We start from the raw sequence: 20,400 nt of genomic DNA, 5'->3' as shown, positions 1-20,400 counted from the left end.
CTTGATGTAGCAGTGGAATATATATACTTTTCAAGTGTGATATCAAGGTGTAAGATAAATACTTGTAAGCTGAAAGAGTTTGGTGAAGGCTGGATGGTGGTAGCAGAACTGTGACCCTTAAAAACACACATTCCTTCCTGCAGTGACTTCATGGAAGTCAGTTTTTTCATTCATAAGGAATCTATGGAAGATGTTTTCCCCACTGTTCTGATTTAAAATGACCGCTTCATTGAACAGCAGAGAGGAGCAGCAGGGATGCAGAGAAGCCACTGGTAGGCTGAGAGAGACCTGTGCTCTGAGAGAACTGTACTAAAAAGAGCAAGGAGTGATGTATGAGGACAGCATGTGTCTGTGTGTGGGGAGAAGAGGCTGTTCCAAGAGAGGGTGAGTACTGTGGCCTACGTAGTCATCTGCTCAGGTTGTTAGTTTTCTTTCAAGCAGATGCAGGGGGTGTAGCCAGCAGATGCTGGCAGCCTTGCAGAAAGCTAGTTTTGCAGGCTGACAGTATGCCAAAGCAGTCATTTCTACCCTTTTTATTGTGTGGAGAGACAGCAGTTCAGGTGGTTTATGTAGATTGAGTGTGGGAGGTCAGCTTACAGGCACTGCTGGAGATAAGTGGCAGTTTGTTGTACTGATACCATCTCACCTACCAACCCTTCCAAGGTTTGAGAGCATTTTCTTTTTTGCATCAAAACTGACAAGAAACACTACTGAATTTTAGTTAGTGCCAGAGACAGCTGCTAGTGGTTGGCTGAACCCAGCTAGAGGAAGTATGTGCAGTGTTCACTTGGAAGCCTACCAGGGAGGTATGAAAGGATACTGTTGTCACAGCAACTGTTCTTTTAAGTAAACTGCATTAAACTCTTATGTCCCCAAAGCCTAGATTAGGTGTAAATGGCCACTCCTTCTGGCTCTGAGAGAAGTAATGAGATGTGTGGGCTTCCTTGCCTCTGTTCTGAGGTAAGGAAGGAGCAGACAGGGTGGTTCTTGTCCTTACTGCTAGATACTAATTACTGTTTTCTGTGCAGACTGGTAAAGGGCTGAATCAGCTGCAGAAAGCGGTGTGAGACCATGTTCTCTTTTTTCACCCTTTTCTGAAAAGTTGGTGGGCTTTAGAGATGTAATCAATCAGTGTTGTTCAAGCAGAGCATTGTGATTACAGTGTAGATACTGGCTGCTTCATGACAGTTCTGTAGAGGTGCTTTTTGGTTGATTAGAGGGGAACCTGTGGCCATCCCAGACTCTAAACCAAAAGTTTTGTCCAGCATTTAATGGATGGACCAGATCTTCTTTAGCCTTAAGCTCTACCTTAACTTTGATACGTTGTGATGAATATACTTCCTAGGCTGAACTCACCCTTGCTTTCACCTGGAAGAATTTAATTAACAACGGACCTGAAGGAAAAGGATACATATAAGCATCAACTGTTAACACCACTACTTGTACATAATAATCTTTTAGTGATCACTTTAAAAATTACCTGCAGATAACCATAGTAAAAGATTATGTGGTGTAAGTGATTTAATCAAATTCTTACATAAAATGGATGAGCTTTAACATTTATTTTTTGGTATAAATATTTATTATTAGACCTTTTAAGAAAATACCTGAATGCTGCTGCTGTAACACAGACACGGAGTAGAGAAATGTTTTTAAAAAAGGAAGTATGGTCTTAAATGCTTGCTTTTTTGGTGCATGAAATTCACTTGGGAGTAAATAGAGGCTGGTTTTTGTACAGGAACTCAGGTAATTAGAAAGTGCAACAGTTTATATTGGTCCTGAATGGCAGCCTCTCTAACCAGGAGGAAGGGCTGCCAATGAAGACAATTTGAGGAACTAGAAGTCATCTGTAAGGTGTAATTCCAGGAACCAAGTTTCACCTCAAAATAAGGAGGACAAACTCTACCAGTGAGTTCACTAACTATGTGCATTTTTTTAATGCTTTTAAGCATGGCAAGTCCCACAGGGAGTTATAAAGTAATGTACAGAAATAAAGAGGAAACTGACAGCTTACTTGAAATTCCAGAACTGTTGGTTGAGGTTAAGTTACATCCTGTGGTTTTAAGGTGAACAAAGCTCAACGTTTGCAGCTTCTGAAAAATCGAGTTCTTGCAAGACTTTCAAGCTACCTGGGATAGCTCAAATCAGCAGAGTGAGAAATCTGTTATTTCCCCCCTCCAGCCAGAGTTGAGGTGTTCTGACTGCTCTGTACTACCGATTCCGTACCAGTGAAGCAACGTAAATCCATGTGGAGAGAACATTTTGGGGATAAGGATGAACGTACACAGCTAGAGCAAATTCAACATTGGAAACATCAATGGTGTGAACTCCAGTACTGTGTACAGCTTCTACTAAAGGTCTGACTTCAGAAAATGGCATATGAATAGGAAATCCAGACACCTGGAAGAAAGAGAAGGGAGAAGAATCACAGAAGGTAAGATATCTGAATAAATGCAACATCATCAACTTACAGGCACAATAAAATGGAGATTCTCTCTGCTGGCCTGAGGAGATGCAATAAAAGGGTAGTTTTGAATTTAAATACCCCCTTTCTACTTCTTACACTCTAGGTAGGTTTCTGCAGTTTTTCCTAACTGCTGAAAAAGGTTGAGTTTAAAGTGAAACTGTTTAGAAATCAACTAGAAAAAAAAAAAGTGTTACTGAAGAGCATAATGTTGCTACTTTTTTGCCTCTGAACTGGAGAATACTGTTCACTGTACTCTGCTGTCTGGAAATGGGAGCTGGCAGACATCTGTCCATAAACATTTTCAGGCAGGAACTGAAACCTCAACTCATTTTCAAAATTTCATTTCCATACAGTATCCCTGTCAGGTCTGCTTTACATGAAGGAGCAGAAGGAAGGATTTATTTTTTAGAACAGCCTTGAGGGATGGGTATGGTGTATTGGCTACAGTGAATACTTATGCACATTCTGTCTTTTAAAGAGCAGAAAACTTCAGGAAAACACACTGTTGAATGGACTTTTGTGCCTGAAGTTTACAGTGCCAGCTTTTTACCAGCAAGACTTGAGCTCAGTTGTACCAATCAACCTATAAGTATCTATAGTGCTACAACTGTCAGAAACTTTGTTGAATATAATAAGCAAACTGCACTGTTCCTCTGCTGCTGTACCACAGCAGTCACTACCTCCATTCCAGGCAAGTGTACCTGTATTTCATACCCATCTCTTACATTTTCACATGGAGCAGACCACCACTGCTTCATTTTGTAAACGTATTGATTTATCTTTAGTATAACAACTTGTGGCTTTCAGTAGAAGAGGGAACAAATAGCCTAGGACACAGCTCCTTACCCCAGGTTGGGTGATCCTTCAGGTCTGCTATTTCCATAATACTGACACATACAATACAAATTATTCATATGCACAAATGTACCCTGTAATCTCCAAGCTGCTTTTGCAGCTCTGCCTGATGGTCATCTTCTACATCTTTGCCTTGATTTTGTTCCAGCAGAGGCAGGAAGTTACGTAGGGTGGAGGTACAGTATCTGTTCCAGCGAGTTAAATGCCTTGGTCTCCATTTCATAATCTTCTCTTTTAGTATTTTTTCAATCCTACAATAAAATACACTTCTTATTGCAACTATATTCTTTACTCAAATTCTGACCTGATCTCACTTGACCCACTTTTTACAGTTTGAGCAACACAAATTACCTTAGTTAAACTTAAAACTGCCTAAAACTACAAAAAGAAAATATCACATAGCCTGTGTAGCTAAATTGTGTCCCCATGCTTAACAGCAAAGGGAGAGCAGGGGCCTGCACACATTTTTAGTCTATGCTCTCACAGCCTCTTAAACTCCTCCACAATTTTAGCTTATTAGGAAACTATAGCAGTACTCAATCAGTTCTTCCTATCTGATGAACTCTGTTAAAAGAAGAGAACTTAAAAAGACCCTTAAAAATACAGTTTAAGTCATCCTCAATTCCTAGACAGCATTCGAAGCCCATTTTTAGCACGTTGGGATGAATGCTTGAGAAAGGTAAGAAGGTGCTTCACTTGGTGATCACTCTTTCCCTTCTGACAGCAGTTGTTTTAGTGGAAGGATTACCTGCCCTGTAGTTCCACTGCAGCAGCCTTGTCTGAATGCTGATACACCAATTCTTCAGGCTAGCAAAGTAAAACACCCTGATATTAAAAGCACGATCTCTAAGTATACAATTCTGTAACTTAGTTCAGGCATTACTATCTTGACAGTTAATGAACAGTTGACAATTATACCAAAATGATCTATACTGTAGCAAAGACATAATAAAAACATTGGCTGGATATTTGTGTAATGTTTTCATTTTTTCCAGGAGTAAGCTTCAACTACTGCTTACAAATTCCATTAATTGTAGAGGAATTCCTGCTTGTTTATTAAGGACACAGACACAGCTTTCTTTAGGGTTATGTTAAAGATTTGTCCCAGTGTTTAGCATTGTCCTAAGCTCTTACACAGGTATTTAAAAGATGACAGCTGTGCATTCATTTTGTATAAAAAAATGTTCAGTATTCCTACTTTTGAATTTTAAAGGCATGGAAAAGTCTTTTTAAAAGCTAGTTTTAGGACAGAAGCATGTTTAATCACAGCAGCCGAAAGAATTTAGTCTCTCTTCCCATTAAGTTGGTTATAAGTGTATTAGTACCTGAACACTGCAGAGCCCAGGGTATGGTAAGCTTCTTGAAAAGAAAGGCTTCCAAAGTTTTGGTTTGCTGATATCAAAACTTATCCTTACTGGAGAGTCCCACTGTTGGATATTAAACCAAATCTAGAAGAAAGCAGGTTTGTTTTTAGTATACAGTCACAGCTATGGAACACATTACTTACATAGCAATAAACTACTCTGTAATCTTGAACTCCCAAACTAATCACCATCCTGTACTCGTGTGAAACAGGGCAGTTGTGCTTGTCGCAGCCAAGCTGTCCAACTTCTGCATTCTCACGCCAAGAAGGGGGTGGTGCTGATCTGTAACACTGTGTGCCTGCAGGTACCTACAGGCCTTTCACAAACTACTGCTAGGATGCAAGGTGCTCTAATAATTAATATTAATTAACTGTTTTTGGAACCTTTTGCACTTAATAGTTCTCCTTACAACCTGTGTGATGCCACATCGCTTTCCAAGCCCTGGGGCTGGGCTCGCAGTTGGTTATATGCTGCTGGCAGGGCACCTGCTCAACCACAATTTGCTGTGGACTGGAACTGCCTGCCCTGAAACTTTGTGTTGTGTGCTGTAGTTCAAGGTTCAGTGATGAAGATGTTGGCACTGAAGTTTTTAACTTCCATAGGTATGGAAGAAACAGCTAAGTTTTTCTTCACTAACTCTGCAGGTGTTGCATCAGAACAAACCAAACCAACTGGTACCCAGAACACTTTCAATAAGAGATGGATGCTTTTAAAATAAACATCCTTTAGGATATGCTTTCCAAATTCATTATTTGTGTTGAGGATTAAACCCCCAGGAAATAATTAAAAATAAACAACTAACCACTTAGAACACGTGATATTTCAGAGAACTTCCACCCTTTCTGTATTCAAAACAGAAAATAGTTAAGTGTTAGCTGCAACTGGGTGTGCAGTGGAAGCCTGACTCACTGTTCCCTTACAGTGGATCAAAAAAAGCCTGATGACCAGACTTCTAAACTCCTCTTAGTTTCCATCTGAATAAAACTCAGGGATTCTTCTCTAAGCTCCCATTGTTTCCTCAGTTTCAGATTTTGCAGTGTCACTCATTACTCTGATGCTGTTCTAACATTAAGCTGACAAACACACGATACACAAAGTGAAGAAAAATGTCTCGTGCCCAACTGTACGGCATGCAGCTGTGGGGGAGACACAGAGCTCACTTACGTTATCGCAGCTGATCAGACAGTACACGCTTTGCAAGGGGCAGAAAGTATCATAGTGCCTGTAAAAGCAGCCAGTGCTGGGATTCCAAATCACGTACTGACTTTGTTCCAAAGTTAATACGTACGTGGTTTGTCCCTAGAAAGGAAAAAATACAAGATGGATGCTTTAGAACTGTCTTTAATGACAGTATGCTGTGCATTGTGTGGAATATTACGTTTTTACTATTGAGATAATAGTATGTTTTTGGCAAAATCCTGAAAGAATGCACAGGTTTGTTACAATTCAAGTAACACCTACAGAATAATGTGTCCTCTGTCTCTTCTGTGGCAATTAAATGTTAACATGCACCACCTTCAGCCATTTGAAAAATGCAATTCTGAAAATATGTAGTTCAGCTTAGAGCCAATGGGAAATTCTATACCCAGGCACATTTAACGTGTGCCACTTCAGCATCAGCATGTCCTCCTTGGCTGGTACCACAACACAAACCCAGGCAACCTCTGACTTAAGGACTGCTCTTAGGCAGCACAGTTCACACCTAACCCACCAACCTTCCTCATTCAGACACAGAGGGAATAGAGAAAGAAAGATCAGGAACCCCTAAACTGCTTTTTCACTCACTATCCCACATTCTCCAGGTACTCTGGAAGTAGTAGGAATCCTTGGTGATCCCCACTCCATCCCTGCCACCTCTCAGCCCGTACCAGTCCCACCCTAACTCTGCTACTGTGGCTGTGAATGGACTCAGGACATTTTTCCAGCATTCATATGTGCCCAAATCCAGCCAAGGTTTACAGACTGTACTGCACCACAAGGACAGCAGCTGCCACCAGGCTGAGCATGAAAACAATGGGTGCAGAGAAAACAACCACCACAGATTGTATTTCTACTCAGAGAAGCTGCTTCTCTCTCTCTCTCTCTCTCTCTCTCTCTCTCTCTCTCTCTCCTTCTCTCTATCAGTTGAGCAGCACCAGTGTTAGATTACTGCCTGGAAAACAGTGTGTCAGCAGGAGACAATTCTATCAACTGATGGGCACCAAAGACTTCAGAGAATGAAAATTAATATTCTGACCAAATGAAAAAATCCTCTTACCTCAGGAATAGCATTTCCAATGACAAGCCAGGCTTTCTTCCCCATACCAAGAAAATAATTACACAAAAGCACGGCATGTTCTTCCTCATCCCCCGCCAGAAGATCAAGAAATTGCTAATTGAGGGGGGAAAAAAAAAGGTTTCTATGTAGTTATAATTGGTGTTTTTGGCTTATAACATTTACTAATATTTCCTAACACTTCTGAAGCTAAAAACTCTTGAATATTTGCAACTGATCATAGTTTTTATTAGGCACTGTTTCAACATGCAGAATACACAGAGCAAGTGTAAATGCTGTGAAAATCCATGATGCAGATCTGAGATATTACAAGGACTGAGGTCTTCTGGGTTATTCTGCATTTCTCACTGTCCTGGTTTCAGCTGGGATAGAGCTTATTTTCTTCACAGCAGCTGGTATGGTGCTGCATTCGAGATTTTTAATGAAAACAGTGGTAACACACTGACATTTTCATTACTGCCAACAATTACATTTTTATTTATTTATAAGCACAATACCATGTTTTCTCTGTGGTTCCTTAACATTACAACGATCCATTTCAAGAGTAGTTTTAAAGTCTCCATCAGTCAGCATCCTTTCCCTTGTGCCCAACTAGCTATTCTGGGTTGTTTTATAAGGGAGAAAAACAGGAAAAGCTTAAAACTCTGAAGTTTTCTTAGTCATTCATTAGATTGGAAAGATAAGATTGCAAATAGGACAAGCAACTTTGCTCAAACACTGGTCCTCAGATATTCTGCTTTAAACAACTCAGAAAGAAAAATCACCCCTTACAATCATAGAATTCCAGAACAGGGTAGGTCTGAAGGGACCTCCAGAGTTGATCTAGCCTAACCTGTTCCAAAAGAGGGACCCACTTGCATGTCATATCACATTCATGAGGATAAAAACTGTTTAATGCATTACTTACATCTGATGTACACCACAGGTCACAAATTCCAGCAAATGAAACACTGTCTGGCAAAAAGGGAATCAAAGCAACGTATCGAGCCACCAATTCCTGAAAAAAACAACAAAAAAAACCCAACCAGAACGAAGTTGCAGCTCACTACACTTACATATATAAAGGCTTATAAGACTTGAAGCACAGTGCTGTTTCCCCAGACACCAAAGATAAAGCACTGACTGACCTTGTTATATTATCAGATAACTTGTTTCAGAATTCAGCATTTCCTAGATCACAATTAAAAATTGCAATTTACTCCCACTGAGACTTGCCATAAATTTGTTTAAGAGACAATAATCATTCATATATTTATTAAAAAAAAAAAAGAAAGCATGATCATGGGTACGCTTCCTGTTTATCACACACAGATAATCCTAATTTCTAGTTTTTCCCATGAACATAAGTGTAGCTGTACAGCAAACATAACATTGGTATGAGTGCACACAAACACATTCCGAAATCTATAACCCAGAAATGCCACGATCTTTTTTAAACACTTACTGCTGTTGTCTGAGAGCTATTTGGGAGGGCATCAAGGAGCTCTTGGGGTGGATTGAGAGGTTTGATGTATCTGGTAATAAAAACTGTTTTCCCGTTGAGGTCAATTACAGTTGTTAGGCACTGACGGTTTGGAAACTTCGACGTACATTCAACTTCATATTTTTCTGCTGCTTGAAGCAATTTCTCATCTTCTTGGGTATCAAACTTCAAAAGACAGAATTCATGTGAAAATAGTTTTATTGATAATTTGGACTCAGGTCTTTCCTAAGTTTGACCTTATTTCACCGTTTGCAGTAGCATAAAAGGAGTGTGAAATCCTTTCCCAACAGTCTTTTCAGCTTCCCCTGCATTACATATATAGGCTCACAGACATATAAGAAAGCTCCAGGCAATGGAAAAAACCCAAGCAATTACTTATGTTACTTATGAACACACAGTGATCTGTGTCTAAAGGTGGCTTGATTAAAGCTCGACAAAGGCAGTGAAAGTTAGGCCAAGCACACTGCAGGGGTGACTAACATCACATCCTAACACTCCACTACAACCACAACTGAGATGATGCACAAAAGCCCGGTCATCTTCACATGAATTTTGCTGGGACAGTCCAGCAGTGTCAAAATATTTGCAGAGAAGGGCCAGGACACCTTCATTCAGATGTACCCTTACTATTCAGACTGCTCTCAGTTTTTACAGCTTCTAGCGGAGCTTTTCCAGAAAGTGTTTTAGTTCAAAATCAGTTTCAGCATTTGCTGCCCTCCAAAGTTAAGAGAGGCAGAACAGCAGTACCCTGCAGGCAGATCTCCGTGTCAGAAAAGGACAGACACAAAGGTGATTCTTAACCATAGCTAACAGCTGAAACATAAAGCTTTGAGAACTTTCAGAATTCCATTGTAGTAATTCACTGCAAATATCACTGACAAAGAATGTCACAGTAAAGAAACAAACTGCAAAAAGAGTGCTGCAACACCAAGCTTAATCTTCAGCAGGGAGTAACAGCAATCTCTCAGTTGATTTACTCTATTAATACCTTCTTAAGCATTTCATTCATCTACAGAGATTCAGGAAGGACAGCAGAAAGGAAAAATAGGTAAAGAAATAAAATGAAGGTTGAATGTCTCTAGTAAATGACCATCATAGTTCTACAATGCAAAGAAATTAAAAAAAAAAAACAACAAACAACTACTTTTGTTTGCGACTGAAAAACATACATCCTTACTGACTGAATCTCCCGTTAATTGCAGAATGCTGTATAACATGGCAAGAACTCTCATTTGATGTTTAGAAGTAATTCTTTCAAGATCTGGAGACAAGTATGAAACATTCAAAAACAGCATTTATTGTTTAGTGCTATAAACACAGAAGCAAGAAATACTGTAAATAAACTTGCCACCTCCTTTTTCCCAACGTTCACAAATACAAGTATAAATATTTTGTTGCTAACAGAAGTAAATGAGAAAATTACATGCTCAGAGACAGTGAATGCAAGTTTGCTTATTTCTCATGCATTCAGTGTCCATCTGATGTACTGGTGAATACAGTTAAATTGAACCAAGCTAAAAAACTTGACACAGAACACTGCAGTGTACGAAGCCTAACTACTTATATACATTTCAAAAACTGCACCACTGCAAACAAATGGCAAGGATATGATTAATTATGGATTAGTTACCTTTTCTCTGACTGACTCTCCAGGAACCAGCTGTGGTTCAATGGTAATGAACAGTGTTATGTAGGAGCCCTCACTCAGATGTCGCACAGAATCATACCCTCTCTCGATGCCCAGGTTCTTCTCTTTGCTGTAGCCAAGGAGTACTGGAGGAATATTCACCTTGAACGTACCATCAATCTACAACACGTGCACACAAGCAGTAGCACACACACATTAACTACCTATAGCAAACAAACAAACGAACCCCAAACATTTCTCTTAAGACCAAAAAGCGAAACTACCAAGTCTTTCAAAGCGCTGCTCAGTGGGAAGGGAGAAGACAGTAAGTTATGACCACACACACATGTCACTGTTCTCAGTGAACACTGATAGGCATGCAATCTTTTTCTTTCTAGTGCTTTTTACTACGTATTTTCAGTCTGCTGGTGAGTCCAAGCAGCAGTGTTGTAACACGGCAGTGTTTACTTGGAAAACTGACAGAATGGAAAAACACAGATTTGCAGCTATCCTTCTGAAGGCAGCAGCACACCATGGGCTTTTGCCTGGGCTTGAGTGATGCTGGGCATTTTACTCCAGTATCTCATAGGTAGGCACCTTCCAGGCAGAAAATGCTGATGCTTCTTGGATGCAGTTGGAACTGGGACCATTCACAGCCAGTTCCCCTAAGAGGGCTCTGGCAGATCCTGTCCTGCACCTCCTTCTGCAGCCACAAACAAGGTAAGCTCTTTCAGAAAGGTCATATCAGAAAGGAGCTGGCAAGCCCAGCATTTGCTCAGTCAAGACTCAAGAGTACACAGCCTGAAGAGGAAAGCAAGAAGATTAACCTCTGGATTTGAGCAGAGTTCTGATACTATTTGAGGCAAAATTTAAGGCTGTTTAGGATATGCTGTATATGAAGAACTGGCCGTAACAGTGAGTCTCCATGCTTCTGGACAGGATGACAGCCATTGGGAAAGACATCAGAAGATGAACAGATGACTCACTGGGCTAGCTCATCAAATATTTAAGAACAAAATTAGGTTTTGATGAGGAGAAGATTAAATAAATCACTCAATAATTTCCATTATGATACAGTAGAACAGGATGAAGAAATAGTTCATTTGCCACTGCAGATTAATTGCTAGATACACCTTGTTATTACTGCTGGAGCAATCACATTTTCAACTTCACTAAGAAATGTGAAAAAAGTGCCAGGAAGAGCTTGCAGGCACTCACAGTGTGCCCAAGGGCTCTCAGACAGCAACACCTTCTCCAAGAGTCAGGAGTGCATCTGACAGCAATCCTTAGACTATCTTGTACTAAAACAGAATGGGCAACAAGTACCACAAAGAGATGCTACTGTAGCCACCAAAGACAGACTGTCTTTCACTAGGTATTGATAAGCAGTTTGTTAAAATGTCTAAGTCTGTCCACCCTCAGGGCTGTGAGCAGACACTTCTCAGGGGGATTTTGTACATTCAGCGTGGGATGTTCCCCTGGAAAGAGTAAAGAATCTTGTTCTTTGTTTATTGGCCTGTAACAATGGAAGGAAGAAAGGAGGAAAAGGTGAAATTTGAGAGGTATGAAAAAAGAAGAGTCAGGTCAAGTTTTATTTAAACATTTAGCAAGGCAATGCAGTACCAGAGATCTCAACAGCTACTGTCAGAATCATCTAAAGAATTTCCATTTTTAACATTATTACTGAAGAAAACCAGGCAGCACTGTCAGCACAGAAATATGTTTGTCTGTCTTTGCTCCTTCCCAATGTTGAAGTCATTGGCAAATATTCACCAAATTTGACAAAATACAGCAGTTTCAAAGATACTGCCAATCAATTCCACCAAAATATACTGACAAGTAAGAGAACATAATTAAATCTGACTTTGCATTGCCAGCCTCTTTCCACTGTTCTTAAGAGAAACATTTCAAGTTACTGACACTTACCCTAGCCTGAAAATATATTGTAGTAAAGGGAATCTTAACACACCCCAGCCAGTGCCTCTCGACACGAGTGTGGATACCACTTCCTCTGTCACGATCATCCTGTAAAAAAGTTGGGCAACATAATTTGTAACACATCTTCATTTCCTTTCATTCCATCAACAGCCTCATCAGGGCATGAAAAAAATCCTGAATTGCTTTTAACAATTTAACTCACTAGCAGTACAAGTTCAGTTAGTACTATGGAGATAACTATTGTGCGTGCTCTTCAAGCATGTCAGGTGCTGCACAAAGCAGTCATGGTCAGTGATACAATGCAACTGCACTTCAGGCTTCAAGTCTTCTGTACCTTCGGATGGAAAGCTTAAAAATTTAACAAAGATTCCTCAAGAATCAATCCACACTGTGCAAATCGATCTTCTCATGACATATTTCACTGCAACTTAAAAAGCCTTTAAAAGACCTTGAAAAACTGTATTCAAAACTGAATGAAAATTAACTAAATACTGTGGAATTAAAACAATGTTTTCATGTGTACTGGCTCTCTGTGATTCCCAGATCCAGTTACAATCAGTGTGTAAGTTCAAAACAGAAGAATTCCCTGAATACTTGAGTGGCATCTGAATTTCTAGGTTATACTTTTTCCCCTCCTAATTCATCAAATACCACTTCAGTTTTGAAGGCAGAATTCAGTTCTTGGTAAGATGCATGTAATATTTATTCCTGCATTATGTTTTCAAGAATGTTAAGTGCAGCTATTTTTATGCATGCTGAAATGACTGGGGAAAGCTTTCACTGACTTCAGCAGGCAGAGGTGTTTCAATACTGCTTCAATACAGAGAGAGTTTTTCACTAACAGCTTGAAAAATAAAGAGTAAGGCAGAACAAAAAATGGTAGAGGTTAAAAAAATGCAGGCCCTTGGTAAGTCATCTGGCATGTAGTAAAAACAAAACAATAAAAAAACACCCAAGCAACCAGAAGAACCTGCATCAAATTTAAGATCAAAATTAAGACTACTATTCATACCCTAACTCTCAATTTTACCACCTCCTAAGTCTTAAGACAGATAACATACAGATGCTGACCCTCAGCAGCAGATTATAATGTACAAAATGAATTTGTACAGACAAAAGTTAGCTCTGCAAACACCGCTCCCTTGAACAACATTGCAATACTGACTAGATATAACACAATAATGAATAATGAAGAGAAAAAGGAGGCACAGGAGGGCAAGAGCTGCTACACTGAAAAGTCTTATTCTGACAAGTTCAGGAAGTTTGCAATATTCAGGACAAGTACATTGTCCTTCAATTATGAACTCACCTCTGTAACATCATGTAGTACTTCATCAAAAATATTAATGAACACTTCATCCTTCACTGACTGCAAACTATGGGTGCTGTAGTCTCCATTAGGAGCTCTGAAAAAGTTCAACAAAAAGAGGGGGTTTGAACAAAGCAGGAGAACCCTGATAAAGCCATGTGTTCAGACTGAACTGTTACTCCTCAGAAAAACATTGGATTTCATTTTGCTGTACCTAAATGGAAACTCAAGTTCCTCATTCCAGCTGGGGTTTGGGCCGTCTGCTGTAGTTGTCCGACAGACTGTTCTCTGGAAAGAAACTTCTACAAATGGACGGACTAAAACCTGCACAGAGATCCAAACAAAGGAAGCTTTCATCACAACGTGCTCACTTACATGCTTCTATGCCTTCAGAAAAAGAAACCCATACTTTGTGGTGGTCACGCTGGTCCAGCCCAGACGACACTTCGCTATACCTCAAACACTGCACTTCACAGGCTTCTAAGCATTTATGAAGCTTTTAAAATAATTCTGTATGTTAGCATTTCAAGCAGGTGATGGGTACTCAGAATATTTCATATTTTACGTACACAAGGAAAACAATTTTTTCCCCAGCTCCACGGAAACTACTGGTTAACTAATCATAGAAAGAGACTGAAACAAACGTGATTCAGTAACCAGTGGAGAAAAGTGTCCCTGTATCCTCATATTGCAGATAAGCAACTTCTACCAGACACAACAAACATCTAATTTGATTAAAAATGCATTAATGGAACATTTAATTAGCATTCAAATGCATACGACAGAACTTATGCCAGATTTTAAGATCTAATTTTGAAGAACATTCTAAGAAAAACAAAAATCCCACCACAACAAGCTTCCATCTTCATTCAGAAATATGCTGAATTTAGTTATCAACAGCAAGCAAATGTGTTTTTAATATCAGTCCTACTAACAGCCATGCTGGTTTACACAAAGCGTGCAGCAAGGCCAAAGTTCAGACAAGTATAAACATACAGCAGAGTCAAAATACAGAAGCATCAGGCTCTCTCACTACTCTTCATGACTACAAATGCCTTAAGATAAAGGGACTTTCCTGAGCCTGTAACAGTTTTCATTTATGGCACCTTCCAGTACATCATTCTTCCAAATACTTGCTCAATGTCCACATCAATGGAAGCAAACCTCTTTTAGCCACAGTATCTATCTGCAAATTCTTTGTGCACATCATAACTGCTGCATGAAGAGTTATAATTTGAACCCAGCTACTCCCAGCTTAATTTAATGATCCCTTAGTCTTCTAATAAGGAATCAGTGAATAGTTAATCCCCAACCAAATCTACCCATTATTTTCTGCATCTCAATGTCAGTCCTCCTTCTCCCCTATTAGAAATCACTGTTATTCCAGCTGAAAAGCCCTACCATTTTTCACTGCACAACAGCCACTTCACATTTATGACAACCTCATCATCCTTCTCTGAACCCTAATGCAGTTAACTATCTGTCTGGAGATCAAGGAGTGGGCAAGCCTACCTCACTAACAGACATCTTTCTGATGATGTTACTGCCTGCAAAAAAAGAGAAATGCTCACAACTTCATGTAAACAAACAATTGTTACAGATTTAATGAGTTTTAGAATATACCTGGTCAAATGCCCAATCTGCATTGTTGGCTAGGCTCTGAGCAGATGAAGAGGCTGCAAACATCTCATTAAAGGATCTGGAAGATTTGGATGGTTGTTGAAGTTTGCTGTGAAAGGCAACAGACAACAGCAGTGTGAAAAAGCACAGAACTTATTACCAAACAGGAAATCTTCACATCATGTATTAACCAGACAGAGTTCTGGAAATACTTCTTGTATCTTCATATTTTGACTTGAACCTAGGAAAGGTAATTATTCAACCAAGTAACAAGAAAAAAAATTGCCAGAGAGGGTAGAGAGCATATGGCTCTTGTAAGCATCGTTGTAAAAGTACTCAGTGCCTCAGGGCTCTCTTCTGACATGTTTATAAACCCTCTCTCCATTTTTTTTTTTTGCTTGCCCTGGACAATCACCCTGAGCTACAGATTTTTCAGTTTAAGGAGATGAATCCCTGAAAAATTCATAAACTGGATAGACTTCACAGTACTTGTGGCAAGTCTCTACAACAAAATGAAACCCATATGAATACCACACAGATGGTGGCCCTGCAGTGAAATAAAATAAATGTTAACATGCTTATTTTTATCTTAACTTTTTTTTGGTAATAACACCACAATAGAGATTGTAAAACAATAACTATTCATTAAAAAGCAGTTCAAAATAAGGTATTTGATAATAAAAAAAAAAAAAAAAGAACCCAAGGGGTTTTTAAGTCATTTTGTAATACCAAACCAAAGTTTTTGTCTTTTCCCTCCTGTCAATGTATTTCTAATATGAACCCTTATTTCTCAGTTTGACCTTATTTACAGAAATTCAACAGAACCTCTTTGACCTTAAACAGATTAAAAAAAGCAAAAGTGCTAAATTAGTTAGCTAAATGCTAAATAGTTACTCAGGATGAAGACATTTCCCAATTAAACATAAGATATATTCACTTTGGGATGAAGAAACACAATGCTAATACACTGCTTCTGAAACTAAACCAGACTGTCAGAACTCAAACATCTCTACCTGACACAGCATAAGGCTTTAGAGATGTTGCTTTAATATGCTAAGTGTTGTGATCATCTGAAAATTAGCCAGGGCCAAACCTAGATCCATTTGTTCCCTGAAACAACCAAGTTCATGAAGTTCTTGAGAAGATCACCACACTTGTAAAATCAGGAAGTAAATACAAAATGAAAACATGGAGTTTTAAATGTACATATATAAAAATATATATACAAATAAATATAATAATATATAATAAATACAAATAAATATATATAACATAAATAAACATATGTATATATGTTATATTTAAGATTTTATGAATTAAGATTTCCTTCAGTGTTTAAGACACACCTAATCCAATACCATTCATGATACAATGTTGTCAAAGATGTAAGTTACCCTCCAGACTGTTTTCCTTAAGCAAGGATGCAGTTGTAAAACAATTTCTAGAATTCTGAAGGTGTTGATAAATGATCATACTCTTCTAAAAACTTAGAAAACAGCAGCTTATCTAACAAGATAAACCTCTATGTATTTTATCATAAGGATCAAAACAACAGACACGGCTGAATTTCTAAACTAGCTACTGGAACTTCAGCTGCCTTTAAACAGTAGAAACCACAGCACAAACCTGCACTGAAAACAAGCACTGCAGCATACCTCGTGACTGGTTTTCTCACTGGAATATCATAAGCTCTGATGATGTTCACTAACAGCTTAATGTCTCCATCTGATAAGTTCTGTGCTGTGACCTTCTTCCTTTCCTTTCTTCTTGGCTTTAATGGTCGTTTTGGCTCTGCCAGTTTAAAGAGGCCAAGTCCCAAAATACTAGCAATCATAAAACAGACATTTAGTCATTTTTGCACAGAATCCAGAATTTTCTTGTTTCCATGACACACATGCAAACTATGCACTAACAGAAAAAGGAAGCACACGCTGTTAGTGTCATACAAAACTCTAAGAAATGTCTAAATCTTTAAATAATTTAGTACTACGCAATCCAGTTCTCTTATATTTCACTATTTCCAACTTAAAAAAAAAAAAAAAAAGGAATTTAAAAGCTCTTCTTTTTTCCACATTCTTTTTTAATTTCCAAAACTAGGTAAGATATAAATAAGACAATTCAGGACAGATCTAAACTACAGCTATAAACGAGGTATCTAGTAGATGATAACAACCACTGCATGAAATACATAAGAAATCTAATTACACAGCTATGTATAGGCTACAGAAAGAAAGCAGAATGAATATGCCACAACATACCCTGGACCCTCAGAACTTATAACCCAAGGCAAAGCAGAACCAAAGGGGAAAAAAAACAAATAGGAAAGGAATAAAAAGCAGATACATGCTTTTACACGTCACTGATATTAACTGCAAAAATACCTAAATGACAGAAGACATCCCAAAATCTACTTTAAAAGCTGATACGCCAACAGCACCATCCCCTTACACACGATAAACAGCCACATTAATTACTTCTAAGATAAAACCATGAGTTACTGCAATCTCACTAAGCAGACACTTTAAACAAATAATGGTGTATTTTAAACTCACTAACTGCATGGATTAACAAGCAGTATCCAATACGAATCTGTATTCATAATAAGAAAACATGTCAAGCATTTGACCTGAAGCGACTTCAAAAGCTCACTACAGTCTCACTCAAGTTTTTCCATTCAGTAATGTGAAAACACGAAGGAAAAAAATCGCATGAGCCCTGTTTCACAGAGCAAGTCTCTGCATCTCCAGCAGGTGGGACTGTTTAGTTTTATACGGAAGTACAGCTAACATGTTCTGAATCAACAAGTGCGACGTGCGTTAAGAGGGAACACGAGCAACTTCTATGAGAAAGACAAGTGTCTGCTATTCATGACTTATGCAGATTAAGTCAGTAACACTAATTAAGAATTGTCATTGTGGTGATTACTCAAATTTCAAAACTATGAGATTTGTAACAAAAATTCAGAGCCAGTGCATGTGCAATCAAACAAATCTTAGAGGAATCATTGCACAAAGCAGCAACGTTTCTCACGTATTTCTGTATGCCATTAACTTTCAGAAAGTAAGCAAAAATCACTGCTGCAGTGACAGAACAACCACACTAACCATACAGTATCTTATCAGTTGGTCCTGTCAGTAGACTCTGCACAGAAATATCAGAGACAACTTTACAGTAACTGACTTAGAATCAGTGAAAGCAGTTCCTTTACCCCAGAGTAGGAATCTCCTCTTCATTGACCAGGTCAGAGAGAAGGAAATGGTGCTTTGCTATCAGGAAACGGTTAATTACTGATTCTCGAACCTGTGAGTGGGAAAGAATGGAGGAAGAAGAGACAAAATGAAACTCTAATCCCAAATCACTGCAAACACTTGCATTTTGTCTACTACAGCCAAATTCCAGAAACATATTCTTTATTTTTTTCCTCTTTGTTGAAAGAGTCATGTCAAGGAATGTTTCTACCAGAAACAATTTCTTCTCTCATTACATAATATGAGCTTATTTTACAAATATGTTTCTGTGGAAACACCACAGCTAGCCACACGTAAACATATGAAAGCATACATCAGAAAAGCAGAAAATCAATTTGTATCTGATTACAGTTCATCAGAAACAATCTCAACAATAAATGTCACTGACAGACATCTCCTTTGGGCACCTACATGAAGTTACAGAAAAGACTGCAAAGAAATCTACAGTATTTATTATAGAGATTAAAGGCAACACTTCGGACTGTGGGACAACCAGGGAGGCCTGTGTTACTAACCCTATGGTTTCAAATAGATGTTCAAAAATTCTTAGCTCCTTTCATTTCTGTGTTGAGGTAACAGAGTGAAGCAGAGATGAAAGCATTCCTTCCTCTCTTCTCTTAACAACTATGTAGAAGCAGGGTGAAGAGTACTGCCTTTGGCCTTTTATTTCCTTCTACTAAGGCTAGTCAAGTCTTTACATACTGTTCTATTATAAGACTAGCTGCAGAAGGACAGTAACAAAAACTTCCAAAACACATCTCCTTTCCTTTCTTTAGAAGTTCTCATTTAAGTTGCAAAACCATTCATTGTGCTGAGGTGGCAGTAAGACTGCATTTCAGACTGACACGAATTTCAGACCCAACACCAGCAATCTCATTTTCTAGCATATCTGACAGCATATATATAAGCATACAACATCCAAGAGCTAATTTTAAAAAGACCACTTGCATTTATCTAAGTGACAAACAGAGGTATTACTACATGCTATTTAACTCCTGCTGTACTGCCATCTGGTGCACTGCATAACCATGTTTCAGTACACAAGGAAATATCATGCAAAGCACATGGGGCTGACACAGATGTGACAGCTCATTTAAAAATTATTTTTGATATTACCATACTGCGTCTGGGTTTTAGCACTGACCTGGATGATTTAAACACTGTCCATTGTCTTTTATGATGAGATTCTTTTAGAAACTACTATTGCTACTAAGAATTTTTTTTTGTCCAACACCAAATCAACCTTAATATTAGTTTTGCTGGATGGCTGGGACTTTATCTCCCTTTCTACGCTGCTGCTGTCTGTCTTCAGCATTCCTGAACATTCAGCATCCAAATACAGCAGCAACACATAATTTAGAGAAATACCATGGATTTCTAATTTTTGCAGCTTACCTTTTGCAGATAGCTGGCAACAACGGCTCTGCGTGCATCCAGGTAATGCTTATTGTCAACCACATCCCTCTCATGTAGTCTTTTCTCATATTCCTGAAATATTTACTACAGTTTGTGATTTGATAAATATCCAATGCTTTATTGAACACAAGAAAAAAAAGGTAAATATTTCATTAATATTCATGTGTGGATCAAAGTAAACAGAAACAGATGGCAGACATTTAAGGCTATTTTTAAAGCTAATGTATACAGTAGCAGCACTGCACAACTTCTATGCATTGAGAAAAGAACTGCCTTAAGATTCATGTGCTTTAAGTCACTTGGAATAACTTGAAGATTTCCCTCCCTTGTTCTAAACCTGAACTTCCACCTGCTTTTGTAAGCTGAAATTCCATTTCAACCAGAAATGGTTCCTGCGACTGCAGCTGCAGTCGGATGAATTCTTTACAAATAGAAGAGACATGGGATTCCTGGAAAGTGACCTTTTATTTGAACTCTGGGAAATTTTTTGCTATGAAACAATTACTGAGTTATTTTCAATCTGCACTCAAAAAATAAAGAGATTCAACAGCATAATAAAATCTTCAGTTGTCAACAGTGAGAAAGTGAGGATTTTGATGTGCCTGAGGTTTGATCGAAGAGCCCAACTGATGGCCTGAGATGAACACTGATACAGGGTTATGGTTACTGCATGCTGCACCTCAAAACTACAATGAAAGCAATCCTGACAAGCAACTTTTATTTGCAAATGTAGGAGAACATCTCATGAATTAAAAAGAAGCTAGAAGCACTCAGTTTCCAAGTAAAATACAGAGTCTT

At 38.6% G+C, this 20,400-nt stretch overlaps 1 protein-coding gene across 1 annotated transcript in view; it reads right to left on the bottom strand.

Moving 5' to 3' along the window:
- Positions 1-1,547: 1,547 nt before the first annotated feature.
- The window catches only part of CC2D2A (coiled-coil and C2 domain containing 2A), a 49,830-nt gene continuing 30,977 nt past the window's right edge, over positions 1,548-20,400 (bottom strand). Inside the window, exons 21-36 of the mRNA XM_052681460.1 lie at positions 19,582-19,674; positions 18,147-18,238; positions 16,594-16,761; positions 14,942-15,047; positions 13,533-13,642; positions 13,319-13,415; positions 11,998-12,096; positions 10,075-10,251; positions 8,406-8,609; positions 7,869-7,958; positions 6,944-7,057; positions 5,851-5,985; positions 4,648-4,770; positions 4,071-4,129; positions 3,396-3,573; positions 1,548-2,400 (exon numbers count right to left, since the gene is read on the bottom strand). Coding sequence (XP_052537420.1) covers positions 2,212-2,400; positions 3,396-3,573; positions 4,071-4,129; positions 4,648-4,770; positions 5,851-5,985; positions 6,944-7,057; positions 7,869-7,958; positions 8,406-8,609; positions 10,075-10,251; positions 11,998-12,096; positions 13,319-13,415; positions 13,533-13,642; positions 14,942-15,047; positions 16,594-16,761; positions 18,147-18,238; positions 19,582-19,674 — 2,034 coding nt within the window. The 3' untranslated portion in view covers positions 1,548-2,211. The remainder of the gene's footprint in view (positions 2,401-3,395; positions 3,574-4,070; positions 4,130-4,647; positions 4,771-5,850; positions 5,986-6,943; positions 7,058-7,868; positions 7,959-8,405; positions 8,610-10,074; positions 10,252-11,997; positions 12,097-13,318; positions 13,416-13,532; positions 13,643-14,941; positions 15,048-16,593; positions 16,762-18,146; positions 18,239-19,581; positions 19,675-20,400) is intronic.

Source organism: Tympanuchus pallidicinctus, unplaced genomic scaffold (genome assembly GCF_026119805.1).
Source record: "Tympanuchus pallidicinctus isolate F22 unplaced genomic scaffold, pur_lepc_1.0 scaffold2, whole genome shotgun sequence".
Classification (NCBI taxonomy): Eukaryota; Metazoa; Chordata; class Aves; order Galliformes; family Phasianidae; genus Tympanuchus; species Tympanuchus pallidicinctus.
Note: the sequence above shows the minus strand (reverse complement) of the source record. Positions and strands in the feature narration are given on the sequence as shown.